This window comes from Oncorhynchus clarkii, chromosome 5 (genome assembly GCF_045791955.1).
Source record: "Oncorhynchus clarkii lewisi isolate Uvic-CL-2024 chromosome 5, UVic_Ocla_1.0, whole genome shotgun sequence".
Lineage (NCBI taxonomy): Eukaryota > Metazoa > Chordata > Actinopteri > Salmoniformes > Salmonidae > Oncorhynchus > Oncorhynchus clarkii.
Window position 1 is genome coordinate 53,886,227 of NC_092151.1, and position 14,005 is coordinate 53,900,231.

At 44.4% G+C, this 14,005-nt stretch overlaps 1 protein-coding gene across 4 annotated transcripts in view; it reads right to left on the bottom strand.

Annotated features, from left to right (window-relative positions):
• Window positions 1-641: 641 nt before the first annotated feature.
• LOC139409003 (single-stranded DNA-binding protein 3-like) overlaps window positions 642-14,005 on the bottom strand; it is a 34,130-nt gene continuing 20,766 nt past the window's right edge. The window contains exons 6-17 of one of the 4 annotated variants that reach the window (XM_071153602.1): window positions 5,843-5,917; window positions 5,210-5,272; window positions 4,915-5,052; window positions 4,565-4,629; window positions 4,435-4,483; window positions 3,998-4,033; window positions 3,719-3,773; window positions 3,473-3,537; window positions 3,049-3,127; window positions 2,592-2,620; window positions 2,227-2,328; window positions 642-1,843 (exon numbers count right to left, since the gene is read on the bottom strand). In XM_071153602.1, the coding sequence (XP_071009703.1) occupies window positions 1,811-1,843; window positions 2,227-2,328; window positions 2,592-2,620; window positions 3,049-3,127; window positions 3,473-3,537; window positions 3,719-3,773; window positions 3,998-4,033; window positions 4,435-4,483; window positions 4,565-4,629; window positions 4,915-5,052; window positions 5,210-5,272; window positions 5,843-5,917 (789 nt within the window). In that variant the 3' untranslated portion in view covers window positions 642-1,810. The remainder of the gene's footprint in view (window positions 1,844-2,226; window positions 2,329-2,591; window positions 2,621-3,048; window positions 3,128-3,472; window positions 3,538-3,718; window positions 3,774-3,997; window positions 4,034-4,434; window positions 4,484-4,564; window positions 4,630-4,914; window positions 5,053-5,209; window positions 5,273-5,842; window positions 5,918-14,005) is intronic. The other 3 variants (XM_071153604.1, XM_071153606.1, XM_071153605.1) reach the window with 3 other exon arrangements.

Genomic DNA, 14,005 nt, shown 5'->3' on the forward strand with positions numbered 1-14,005 from the left:
AGTGGTCCGAAAAAAATAACACAGGGTATGCATCCCAAATGGCACCCTATTCCCTATATAGAGCTCTGGTCAAAAGTAGTGCACTATGGTCCCTAGTTGAAAGTAGTGCATTAAATAGGTTAAAGGGTGCCATTTGGGATGCATACCTTGAACTATAGGTCACCAGCACTACAGTCACTTCCTGTCTGTCCAATTTGTATGAACGACTCATCTGCTGTTCTTTGTAAAACAGCAATAATCATATTTGGAGTGTACTTGAATAAAACAAATGTATTTATGTATACAAGTTGTGAGGTTTAAATATTTGTTACTAGGTCTTCCCTTGGACACTTCCCTGATATCTATTGTCAGACATTTGGAGTGAGTCAGGGTGTTTTGTGAACGTGTGTGTGTGTGTGTGGCTGCTTGTATTACTATCCTCGTGGGTACCAGAAATCTCCACACAGATAATAAAATTGTTATTTTAAGTTAGGGGTTAAGGTTAGTGTAAGGGAAAATATAATTTTGAATGGAAATGAATGTGTTCCAGACAAGGATTGTAAAACATGAGTGAGAGAGTGTCAAGGTAATTAAATAGTATCCAAATCACCCTACTTGCTTTGAAAAGTGGCAAACAGGAAAAAAAGGAAATGGACAAGAAGTTAAGTTATTGTAAAATTATATTAACAGCACTCTTTCCCCCAATTTGAAAAAAAATATATATACCAGCAACAGGTGTATAATGCTTAATATTCACAGAAAATGAAATAAACGTTCACATTTACAAGACTGCCGCTACGTTTATGATACTAGAATTGGTTTACAAAGCTTTAACTAATCTTGAAATAACTGGGCCAATACACGTAGTCAAATTTGTATCAAAATATTTTTTGAAATAACCAAAAAAATACCTTGAGAGAAAAAAAAAAAACTACCAATCTGCATCTCAGGTAACAATGGGTTTAACTTTCATCATCACCGTGATGGATCAGTAGGAAAACAGACTGCTACAACGATGGCGAGAAAAAAGGGCACAGAGTGTTAAGCACAGGCAGGGAAGAGGTTAAACACACCACATGTGGACTGGAGCAGCACTAGGTAGTATGTTGTACAAAGATCTTAGTCATGCACCCCCGCCCCGCCCCGCCCCCACCCCACCCACCCCATTGCATCCACACCCATGGTTTAGCCCAAGTTAGCTTTCCCCTTGACAGAACAAGAACAGCAGTCCGACTGTTTAAATAAAAAGCAACATAAAACCAGTGCAGAATAAGATCGCTCTCCTCGACAAAAACAGAACCCACAAAACACATTCCCTATCGACGCATCGCATCCGATCCGACATTTTAAAAACCCTCGCTGAGCACTTCGAAACTGTTACAGGCCCTATTCTTACTAAGGCCCAATTCGATCGCACCACTTCCCTTTGAAAATGGTAGTCTTGTGACCTACTACATGTGGCTGAGCGCGGGATCTGAAAAATGAAAAAAAAAAGATACATTTCTCCTAGTTCACAATGCACACCAGTGTTTTAGGTGGCAAAAGCTGAAACGGGTTCTGCACTACAAAGCAATAATTTAAGCACGTGTCATGTATGCAGTAGTTTCCGTCGCTGGTTTCGTCACACTTGGGGGTGGTGATTATAGAAGAACTGTCCTTCATTTGGAACGAGGAGGAGCAGAAGTTACCAGCCATTTTGAAAATGGGTATATCAGCATTCTGGAATTGTGTGGAACCAAAATGGCACTCTGTCCCTGGTTCTGTGCTGATGTGTTTTGGCCATGTCCTGTTATGAGCTCAGATCCTCAGTGATGGCAGATGGAGGGGGATGTCACACACTCATCGTCATGGTAGGGGAGTACTGCTGAGGGGTACAGACGAGAAAAGGGTTAAAAATCAGGAAAGCCTATTAGAATGGCCTGACACAAACAAAGCCAAAACTGTTACTTGGCAACCGCCCAGTGCCCCCACACTACACCGCCACTCTAGAGTCAATGATGGGGTCACTGTCGCTTTGCCTGAGTGTCAAGGTACCACCACTGGAGTCAATACTGCCCTCTAAGCCCTACAGTACACATAGGCTTTGTTACTGGCAACAGTGGCCTCAGCTTGGTCGTGTTCATTAGGCATCAAACGGAACAAAACTGCACAGGAAAAAGTAGGGGACAACTCATTTTAAAAACATTTTCTATTGCATGCCCTAATGAAAACGGTCCATAGAGCTGCATGGTGGGGTAGGGAGCTTACATTCTCACTCTGAAAGGAGTGCAGGAAGTTTCCTCCCAACTCGTCGCCATCCCTCGGGGTTCCAGGAGGGTTGCTAATGCCACTTAGATTGTTTGGGGAGTTCTACGATAGGGCAGGAAAGAAAGAGAGTAAGTAAATTGGGCAACTAGCAGTCGCCTCAGTGCCCTGCCCGTCTGTCGTGCCATCATGCCCCCTCTTGACATTGACAGCAATGAAGTTAGCAAAGAGCATAAACAGATCTGGGACCAGGCTAAACAATAAGTAGTAGATGCAAACAAATGTATTGCTTACGTTTTATGAAGGAAGTCAAAATGATTTGTCATGTTTTGATAGGAATCTAGATATGGCCATGTTATAATATTCACCTTGTTGAGTCCGTCCATGTCACCAGAGCCTAAGAAAGAGAGAGAACAATTCACAGTCCAAAATTAAAACCTTGAAGTGATAATACAAAAGGTGCCCCGGTGGAAGCGTTCCTTGCGTCTTTGGCCAGATTATGCGAAAGTCTGGCACCTCTGCTGAGAATCCGTCTCCTTGCTTCACATCACGGGTTTGTCTATTACACGGTGTACGTCCCATATGACACCCTATTCACTATATAGTGCACCCCTTTTCACCAGAACCCTTTGGGCCATGGTCAGCAGTGCACTACACAAGGAATAGGGTGCCATTTGGTACCATACCATACATTCAGATTGACTGAGTCTGTATTCCCAGCCAGTCATACACTAGCCAATACTGTTATTCCCTAAACCAAATCCCAAATTGAGACTTGCAGCTCCGGGGTTGTTGTGTTGTAACAGTGGCGGAGTAGAGTGTTACCTAGCGATCCATTCATGTGGTGTGGCTCCATGCCCGCCATGGCGCCTAGGGGCCCGTCAGAGCCGGGGCCCATAGGGAACTGCAGCATAGGAGACAAGCACTGCCTTAGTACACATGTCAACAGGACAAACACCACTATCAAACGAGACTGGACCAGGGAGAAACAGTGTGCATCCCAAATGGCACCCTATTCCCTACATAATGCACTACTTCTTACCAGCCCCCCCCCCCCCCCAAGGCTCAGGTCAAAAGTAGGGCACCATGTAGAGAATATGGTGCTATTTGGGATGCAGCACAGTTTCATTATGGAGGACGAGAAAACTCGGAAAGATATGACTGGAAGAAACATCTGGCGATGAAGAAACAGGAAACAACGTGACTGCAACAGATGTGAGGAGAGGGCTGGGGCGAGAAGGAGACTCACATTTGATCGGTTGCCAGGTCCAGTGTTGATCATAGTGTAGAGATTGTCCCCAGAGTTGTTAGAGTCTGAAAAGTGGTTCATACACAAATCACTCCAGATTATGATGATGATGATAATCAATAGAGGAGTGTACGTGAGGTAAATGAGAACAGCCAAAGATGGCAAACAGTCATTGAAGACTAAGGTTATTTGCCAAGACATTTTGACATGCATTCCTGTTCCTCTGTGAAGATTAGGTGTACCTACCAGCAGGGCTGGGCATAACGGGGGTTCCAGGGGGTCCCCCTCCACCAGAACCTCCCTTTAGAGTGGCAGGAGAAGACAAAACTATTACAATTCAACAGGAAACCACAACACCGGCAATTGCAGCTATATCAGGTCAGATTCTACCTGCACCAATACAATCAATTAAGACTGTTGAAAGACAATACTACAATAGTGGCTTCAAATGGGTGAAATATAAACACTGTCGTAATGGCCAGTGTGTGCGTTTGTGTGTGAGAGCTCATCGGAGAGAGTGCTTACCCCGTACGCTCCAGGAGAAGGTGATGAGTAAGGCATCTGAATCAATCACAACAGAAACATTACTGCCCAGGAACAGGGATTTATGTACTCGCCTCTCAAAACATCACCATTCATCGTTTTAGCATCATCCTATCATCGTCAGTATCGACGGGGTGTGTCCCAAGTGTCCTTATTCTTCCCGTAGTGCACTACTTTTGAACAGAGTCAAAAGGGCCCCTGGGCGAAAGTAGTACGCCAGAAAGGGAATACGGCGTAATTTAGGACGTAGCCTGGGATACATAATACTACAATTACATCCAGAACTTGGTAATGCATTGGGCCTCCAGAGCTCTTACTGAGAGAGGACGGACACAGACCGGTGCAATCTGACCCGATAACATCATGTGTGTGTGTGTGTGTGTGTGTGTGTGTGTGTCTAAAGTGGAAATTGGACTCACAGAGTTGCCATTGTTCGGATTGGGCCACGGCCGTCCAGCACCTGGGCCCCTGCAATACAGCGAGAGAAACCAGTTAGATATCAACACACACTGGTGATGTATAATGTATTAAGATGGAGAGGAGGCTCACATGTTCACTCCTGGCATCCCGGGGCCCATAGAGTTGTGTGGAGGCCGCATCCCACCACCAAAGTTCTGCAATGACAACCAAGAGTCAGACTACCATACCATAACCAAAGGGGAGGGGGGGGGGGTTGGAAAGACATGGTTCATGGGGAGGGTGTCTGTAATCAACAACTTGGAATCCAAGGAGACCGACTGGAAGGGTGATGTTGCACAGGCAGTTTGAAAAAACAAATGGGCTAGTCTGAAAGACTACAAGCAAACTGTTGAGAAATACTAACTGCTCGTAGATGGGTGTGTAACAGTGCAAGTCTGACAAAAATAATAGAGTTGGGGCATATCAGTAGTGTGGTCTACCTGGGGTCCTGGCCCCATAGGGCCCATGCCTCGAGGGCCACTCATTCTCTGCATCGGTCCCAAGTTAGGATGGCCTTGTGGTCGTGTGTGGTCCATGTTTTGGAGCATGGGATGGGGGCCAGGGCCACCGCCAGGAGGCTACAAGGAAGAAGAGGGATGGGTGAACACACGTCAAATAAAACAACGACAAGACATGCTATCAAACAGCAACTCATACTGAAGTAAGGCTCTTTTGTTAAACTGATGGTAATACTGTAGTGGTGGTGGAGAATTATGGGTACAGTAGTTTGTTTACCTGGTTGCCCATCCTGATAGGGGGACCTCGCGGGCCTCCAGCGACACGTAGGTTCATGAAAGACTAAACCGCAATACATTTATCAGCGTTTCCTTCACAACAACAATTACACTGAACAGCCATGCATTTTTCCCCCTCACTGATTTTCCAGACGGAGGAATACGTTTCACTTTTAATAGAACATAGTAGCCTAGTTTTTACCCTATGCAAATACGTAACACAAGAACTAGTTACACAAAATGGCGATCCTGCGTAGCTGTATCGTGTTACAAATAGGCTATGAGAGTACGCAGAACGGGCCTTTTTACGTAGCTAATTGCATAGGTTATAAATGAGGCTTAATGGTATAGTTTCCGATAACATATTTTAAAACAAGTGTGATTATGCACTGCCGCCAAAAGCATCAAGCCAAAGGACATAGAGGGTACAGACATACATCAAGTGGGCATGGGTGGGGTGAAATGACCGTAGTCTTCCCAATATGAAAGCATATAAAGAAACAGGAGTGCCAACAGAGAGCCGTAGTGTCCCAAATTACACCCCATTTCCTAGATAGTGCACTACGTTTGACCTGGGCCCTGGTCAAATGTAGTGTACTATAATCATTTGGGCATCCTGAGAGAGCAGCGGTACCTGGCTGTGGGGTCCCATCATAGTGTTAGGGGGAGGAGGCTGGGGGTGAGGAGAGCCTTGGGGACCAGGTGGACCCTGTGGCGTCACAGAGAAAAAGTGACAGAGGGAGGGAGAAAGAAGCAGAGAAAGGAGGGTTACTGAGCGGAGGAGAGTGCAAGAGGGTGGTGGGAAAATGCTAAAAGCTGTGCTTAGGAAAGAGGGTTGGGTGTATCCGTTGATCATTCTCTCCTTCCAGGCACAGTAAGAGAGTGTGAAACAAGAGACGGTGCAAGTGAGAGAGGTAGAGAGGATGTGTGCTAGCCAGAACAGCAGCCAGCTTGTGATCACTGGCAATTTACCCTATCTGCCAATTACCACCGAATCAATTAAGCCCTGCTTTACAGCAGCTGCCCCAAACACTGTCACTATGGAGCTAATGACAGGGTTGTCTAATTAACACCACTTGCATATTCGAATGACTGACAAAGAGAGAGCTGTCCGTGTGTGTGCCTGCAGCGTTTCCCCTAAGGTGTTTTTCAGCAGCGGGGGTTTACAGAACGACTGAGGTCACTTCTGGTGACTTTAAAAAGACATTCTACTCCTAAATGCATGGACCTGTTGACACCATCTGAATAGAACTGATGCGCGCCACTGCGCTGCAGGGAGCTGAGGAGCAAGCGTTGGCTGCGCGCTCGTGGCTCTCATTCGTGCTTCTGCTCGCTCGGTTTGCTACAAACATAAGCCCCATTTCTACTTGCCCAGAGTCAGATGAACTCATGGATACCATTTTTATGTCTCTGCATACCGTTTGCAGGATGTTTCTAATTAGCGCTAGCGGAATAGCTAATTAGCATTAGCGCAATGACTGGAAGTATACAGGAACAGCTAGCATGCTAGCAAAAGTATTAATTTGAAAGTAGTCACACCTCTTGTCTTTTTCCACATTGTGTTGTGTTAGACTGAATTGAAAATGGATACAATTTAGATTTTTTTGGTCACTGGGGTACATACAACACAATGTCAAAGTGGAATTGTGTCCAAATTTTTACCAATTAATAATGAAAAAGCTGAAATGTCTTCAGTCAATAATTATTCAACCCCTTTGTTATGGCAAGCCTAAATAAGTTCAGGAGTAAAAAAAATGTGCTTAACAAGTCATAAGTTTGTGACGACCCTCCCACTGTCTTCCGAATTCTCTCTCTTTGCTCTTGTTTTCCTTAATAGGACGTCGGTGGGCGGAGCCGGGAGGGTCGTAAGCAACATGGAACACACCTGGGCCTGGGAGTGTCCTGGGATTACCAGACCTCTTCCCCATTCATTCATTGTGGAGACTCTCCATGCAGACACACTTATAGATTTTGGTTGTGGTCATTTTGTTTGTTTGCGTTGGCACCTTTCAGCATCTCTCATTATCACATTTATGCGTGCAACCACTTACTTACACACACACCATTGTTAATTGTATTTAGTTTACTTCAGTTAATAATTATTTTGTTACGAACTTCAAGCCTATTCGTGACAAGTGGGGGCTCATCCGGGATCTTGAAGTTAGTGTTTGGGAGAAAACGTGGAGTTAATGTTGAACTCTAGGTGCTTTAACTTTTGTTACAGCTTTTGAGTTGTAGTGTTTGCCTTTGTTTGGTAAGCTTGCCACTGCGGTGGATAGTTGGTTGTGTGCTGCGTTGGAGAAAGTACATTGGTTAGTTTCCAGGACCCTGCCGAGGCTGGAGACTCTTGCTCTACTCGCTGTTGGGACATTGGTCTGAGGTGAGTATAATCGGCTGTGTACCTCAGTGGGAGATTTGGGTAGGGTAGTGAAACTTGCTACCCGGAGCTATAGCTTTTTTCCCCTGTTAGGCTTAGCGATGTTTAACTTTGGAATACGTTGGACATGGTAATTTTGTTTATTTTTGTGTTGCGTCTGGACGGCGCAGTTGTCTCGGGGGGCACATCCGTAGCTTGGGAATCTGCCAGCGTACTGAGGGTGGTTTATTTCCTTGCCAGCGGACTACAGTGCGTAATAACCCACCGCAAATCTGCACGAAGACTATGGTTGAGATATTGTAGATTTTGGGGAAACGCCATATCATCTCTATTCTGTGGTGCCAAGTGTGATTGTTACTTCTCTGGTTGTGGTCCGGTGTGCTCAGCAGAGGGGAAAAGCAAGATTTTCTTGTGACTATGGTGTCTTACGTAGACAAGTTCATTCGCTTTCTGTCAGAGGAACTGTTAGAATTATGTACTAAAGAACAGCTGTTGAAGATTGCTGAACACGACAAGGTTGAAATTAGTGAGAAGTGTCAAATTCTATTAGGTTAATATTGAAGGCCAATCTGATGAAGTGTTATTCTTGAAGTTACCACTGGGGCAGCCTCTGCTGAGGACTCGCCATCTCCCGGTAACATTACAATAGCCATGCCATCCGTTAGTCCTAGTCTTTTTGAACAGCAGAAATAACTGCTTCTGTTACAGCTAGAGCATGATCGTGTAAAGTATGAAAAATAATTGCCATTTAAACAGGATTTGGAGCATGCTAAAATCAAGCTGTGACTGGAGCTGGTTAGGGAATATAAAGCTCTCAAGGGAGAGTTTGCTCTGGGAAGGTGACCCAGATTTACCTAGGAACTTAGTTGTTGCCTAAATTTAATGAGAAGGACCCTGAGACATTATTTGTTGGAGCGTGTTGCTGACGCTAGCAGTTGGCCTGATTCTGACCGCACTTTGTTGCAGTGTGTGTTGACTGGTAAAGCGCAGGACGCATATTCAGCTCTTAGTGTAGCTGACAGTGTCAGTTATGTTAAAGTTAAAATGGCTGTGTTACAGATTTACGAATTGGTTCCTGAGGTTTACCGCCAACGAACTAGAACTTTAAAAAGGGATAAACAGACTCCTGTTGAGTTTGCGCGACTACTATCTTCAGTTTAAATCGCCGATGTTCCGCCTCTGCAGTTATGACTTTCCAAGGGCTGTGTGATCCTATTATGCTAGAGCAATTTAAGGACACAATCCCTGATCGTATAGCCATGTACATTAACGAAATGTAAAGACTGTCGCTGAAGCTGCGGTTTTGGCGGACTAGTATGTTTTGACTCCCAAGTGTCTTTGCAAAGCCCCGTATTGAGTGAGTGGGAGCTTTCGGAGAGTTTTGGGCCTTGCTCAACGAGATACTCTGCTTCATGGGCAGTTTCATTCAACTAGGGTGGAGCCTGACTCCTGTGGTAAAGCTGACTTTGGTCAAGAGTCACTACTGTCAGGATTCAGGTCATTGGAAAAACAAATGTCTGGTTCTCGGGGCTAAGGGTAAGATCAGTACTTGCGCTTACATTAAATCTAAGCCTACGGCATTAGCAGCGCCTGTCCCACATCAGTTCACTCCTGACACATTGTCTCATGCCCAGGGGACTGGTGAAAGGTGAGGTTGTTGTGGGGGTGCATTCTTTGTGGCCTATTGAGGGTATCAACGTTATCCTTGGGAATAACTTCGCTGGTGAGCATGTATGGCCTGTCGTGTTTCCAGATCTAGTGGCTTCTGCTAAGCAGTCATTTGTAGGGATTCCTGATGAGTGCTCAGAGTTTCCCCAGAGGTGTTCTGTGTGTGCAGTGATGCGTTCTATGAGCCGTGGCGACTGGTCACTGTACCGGCTAACGAGAATGGCACAAAGAAATCTCACTACTTTCCCTGTTATCCCGTTATCTGTACCCCTGATCTGATCTAATCAAGGAGCAACAGGCTGACCCCACATTAGAAAGAGTTGTGACCAAATTGTGCCTGTGGAACAGTTGGGAGATGTCGCCCACGGCTATTTTCTCCAAGAGGATGTCCTGATGAGAAAGTGGGTGTCTCATGGTAGTTTTTTTTCTGGGGGAGGCGATTAGTCAGGTTGTTGTACCAGTTAAGCTTCGTTAGTTGATGTTGAAACTTCCCACAACGACATTGCTGGACATATGGGTGAGAAAAACCTACAATTGCATATTAAGACATTTATTTTGGCCTAGGTTAAAGAAGGATGTTTCTGAGTTCATCAAAACTTGTCACAACTGTCAATTAACTGGTAAACCTAATCAAACTAAGCCGTTACCACTGTTTCCTATACCTGTACTCAGCCAACCTTTTGAGTATCTGATTATTGACTGTTGGGCCACTGCCTTGTTCTAAAAATGTATTAAGTCATTTCACCCCCTCCACACTATGACAAAGCAAAAACCTTTTTGCCACATTTAATTTATATACACACACAGAGAGAAATTACATTTTACAGTTGGAGGTCAAGTTTACACCTTAGCCAAATACATTTAAACTCAGTTTTTCACAATTCCTGGTATTTAATCCAAGTAAAACGTCCTCGTCTTAGGTCAGTTAGGATCACCACTTTATTTTAATGTGAAATGTCAAAATAATAGTAGAGGGATTTATTTCAGCTTTTATTTCATCACATTCCCAGTGGGTCAGATGTTTACATGCACTCAATTAGTATTTGGTAGCAATGCCTTTAAATGGTTTAACTTGGGTCAAATGTATCAGGTAGCCTTCCACAAGCTTCCCACAATAAGTTGGGTGGATTTTGGCCCATTCCTCCTGACAGAGCTGGTGTAACTGAGTCAGGTTTGTAGGCCTCCTTGCTCGCACACACTTTTTCAGTTCTGCCCACAGAGTTTCTATAGGATTGAGGTCAGGACTTTGATTACCACTCCAAAACCTTGACTTGTCATCCTTAAGCCATCTAGCCACAACTTTGGAAGTATGCTTGGGGTCATTGTCCATTTGAAAGACCCATTTGCAACCAAGCTTTAACTTCCTGACTGATGTCTTAGATGTTTCTTCAATATATCCACAAATGTTCCTTTCATCTATTTTGTGAAGTGCACTAATCACATGGAGATGTTTCTTTGTCCCCATGTGCAGTTACAAACCATAGTCTGGCTTTATGGCAGTTTTGGAGCAGTGGCTTCTTCCTTGCTGAAAGGCCTTAAAAAGGTTGTCGATATAGGACTCGTTTTACTGTGGATATATACTTTTGTACCTGTGTCCTCCAGCATCTTCACAAGGTCCTTTGCTGCTGTTCTGGGATTGATTTGAACATACTTTGGTGCGGCTGCGTGGTCCCATGGTGTTTATACTTGCGTACTATTGTTTGTACAGATGAACATGGTACCTTCAAGCATTTGGAAGTTGTTCCCAAGGATGAACCAGACTTGGTCTACAATATTGAGGTCTTGGCTGATTTATTTGATTTTCCCATTATGTCAAGCAGAGGCACGGAGCTGGAAGGTAGGCATTGAAATACATCCACAGGTACACCTCCAATTGACTCAATGTCAATTAGCATATCAGAAGCTTCTAAACCATGACATTTTCTGGAATTTTCCAAGCTGTTCAAAGGCACAGTCAACAGTATATGTAAACTTCTGAACCACTGGATTTGTGATAGTGAAATAGTCTGTCTACACAACTGTTGGAAAAAATTACTTGTCATGCACGTAGTTGATGTCCTACTGGACTTGCCAAAACTATAGTTTGTTAACAAATTTCTAGAGTGTTTGAAAAACGAGTTAAATGACTCCAACCTAAGTATGTAAACTAACTGTACATAAGTATTCAGACCCTTTACTCAGTACTTTGTTGAAGCTCCTTTGGCAGTGATTACAGCCTTGTCTTCCTGGGTATGATGCTACAACCTTGGCACACCTGTATTTGGAGTTTCTCCCATTGTTCTCTGCAGATCCTCAAGCTGTCAGGTTGGATGGGGAGCATTGCTGCACAGCTATTTTCAGTTCTCTCGGGTTCAGGTCCGGGCTACAGCTGGGACACTCAAGGACATTGAGACTTGAGTCCCAAAACCACTTCTGCATTGCCTTGGCTGTGTGCTTAGGGTTGTTGTCCAGTTGGAAGGAACCTTGGACCCAGTCTGAGGTCCTGAGCAGGTTTTCATCAAGGATGCCTCTGTACTTTAAGCCATTCATCTTCACCTTGATCCTGACTAGTCTCCCAGTCCCTGAAAAACATCCCCACAGCATGATGCTACCACCACCATGCTTCACTGTAAGGATGGTGCCAGGTGTCTTCCAGATGTGACGCTTGGCATTCAGGCCAAAGAGTTCAATCTTGTTTTTCTCATGGTCAGAGTCCTTTAGGTGCCTTTTGGCAAACTCCAAGCGGGCTGTCATGTGCCTTTTATTGAAGAGTGGCTTCCGTCTGGCCAGTCTACCATAGAGGCTTGATTGGTGGAGCGCTGCAGAGATGGTTGGCCTTCTGGAAGGTTCTCCCATCTCCACAGAGGAGCTTTGGCAATTTGTTAGTGACCATCAGGTTCTTGGTCACCTCCCTGACCAAAGCCCTTCTCCCCGATTGCGCATTTGACCAGGCAGCCAGCTCTAGAAAGAGTCGTGGTGGTTCCAAACTCCTTCCATTTAAGAATGATGGAGGCCACTTTTCTTGGGGACCTTCAATGCTGCAGAAATGTGTTGGTATCCTTCCCCAGATCTGTGCCTCGGCAGTCTCTGAGCTCTACAGACAATTCCTTTGACCTCATGGCTTGGTTTTGTTCTGACATCCACTGTCAACTGTGGGACCTTATATAGACAGGTGTGTGCCTTTCCAAATAATGTCCAATCAATTTAATGTACCACAGGTAGATGCCAATCAACTTGTAGAAACAAAGATGATCAATGGAAACAGGATGGACTGGAGCTCAATTTCGAGTCTCATATCAAAGGGTCTGAGAATATCTATGTAAATAAGGCACCAGTTTACTTATTTTTTTAAATATACAAACCTTTTTGTTTTGTCATTACGGAGTACTGTGTGTAGATTGAAGACATTTTTATTTAATTCATTTTAGAATAAGGCTCTAACGTAAATGTAGAAAAAGGGAAGGGGTCTGAATACATTCCGAATGCACAGTATATATTCTGGGAGTGGCGGCAATGTTTTAGCAGTGGAGCGAAAATGGGGGAAATGCTTGTGTGCGTGTGTGCTTTGGCTCTCAACCACACCATGCTACATAGAATTGCTTCTCAATAAACATCTGACTAAATTCCTATACACAACATACCTGCCAGTATATACTGAAAGGTCCAATGCAGCCCTTTCTTATTATCATCATAATGTTCACTTCAACCTCACTGTGGAAATAATATATAGAAGACAAAGGAAAATCCCATTTTACTACACTGGGCCTTTAAAGAAACAGAAGTGGATGCTTTGACTTATACTACAGCGCTACAGAATAATACTGCATGGAATGTTGAAGTCAAATCCTCCACGGCTACCAAGAGTTAATTCTCATGAGATATTGATCAACGGCAAGTGGTGCAGCACCTTTAAAATTTCTCGATTAAGGGCCAGGCCCAACTGCGCCTTCACGTTTCACTACAGTACACTGGAGTGGGTAGTCAGACAACAGCACTACACGGGACACGTCCCAAAGGGCACCCTATAGAGTAAGTGCACTACTTTTCACCAAGGCCCATAGGGCTTGGTCAAAAGTAGAGCACTTTGTAGGGTGCCACTTGGGATGAAGACCGGCGCAGAGACGAGACGCAGCCTACGGACCACAGCAGAGCAGAAGTAAAGCGTCATTGACACACGCAGAGCTTTAACACATCCTGATAAGCCCAGCCAAGTTCACAGGTACGAATGTGGAATGCACATCAGCAGGGTGGTAGAACAGGTGAGAGACAGAGCAGATGCCAGCGTGAGGAGCAGTTGCGCAATAGTGTGTTCCATGCATGCACATACAGGCTAAATTCTTTACTTGAGAATCACACATACAGTAAATCAACCCTATATTGACGACAAAGGAGTTCAGCAGAAATTGAAGTCAGTTTTTCATGCTGAGATTAAGATTCAGCCCATAGAGCAGTGGTCTACAACCTGTGAGACAGCTTGTGGTCCACACATTCCCCCCCATAACATGATAAAGATATGTTGGTCCTCAATGGAAAGGGTTGGGATATATATATATATATATATAGCTCAAAAAAATAAACAACACAATGTAACTCCAAGTCAATCACACTTCTGTGAAATCAAACTGTCCACTTAGGAAGCAACACTGTTTGACAATAAATGTCACATGCTGTTGTGCAAATGGAATAGACAACAGGTGGAAATGATAGGCAAATTGCAAGACACCCTCAATAAAGGAGTGGTTCTGCAGGTGGTGACCACAGACCACCTCTCAG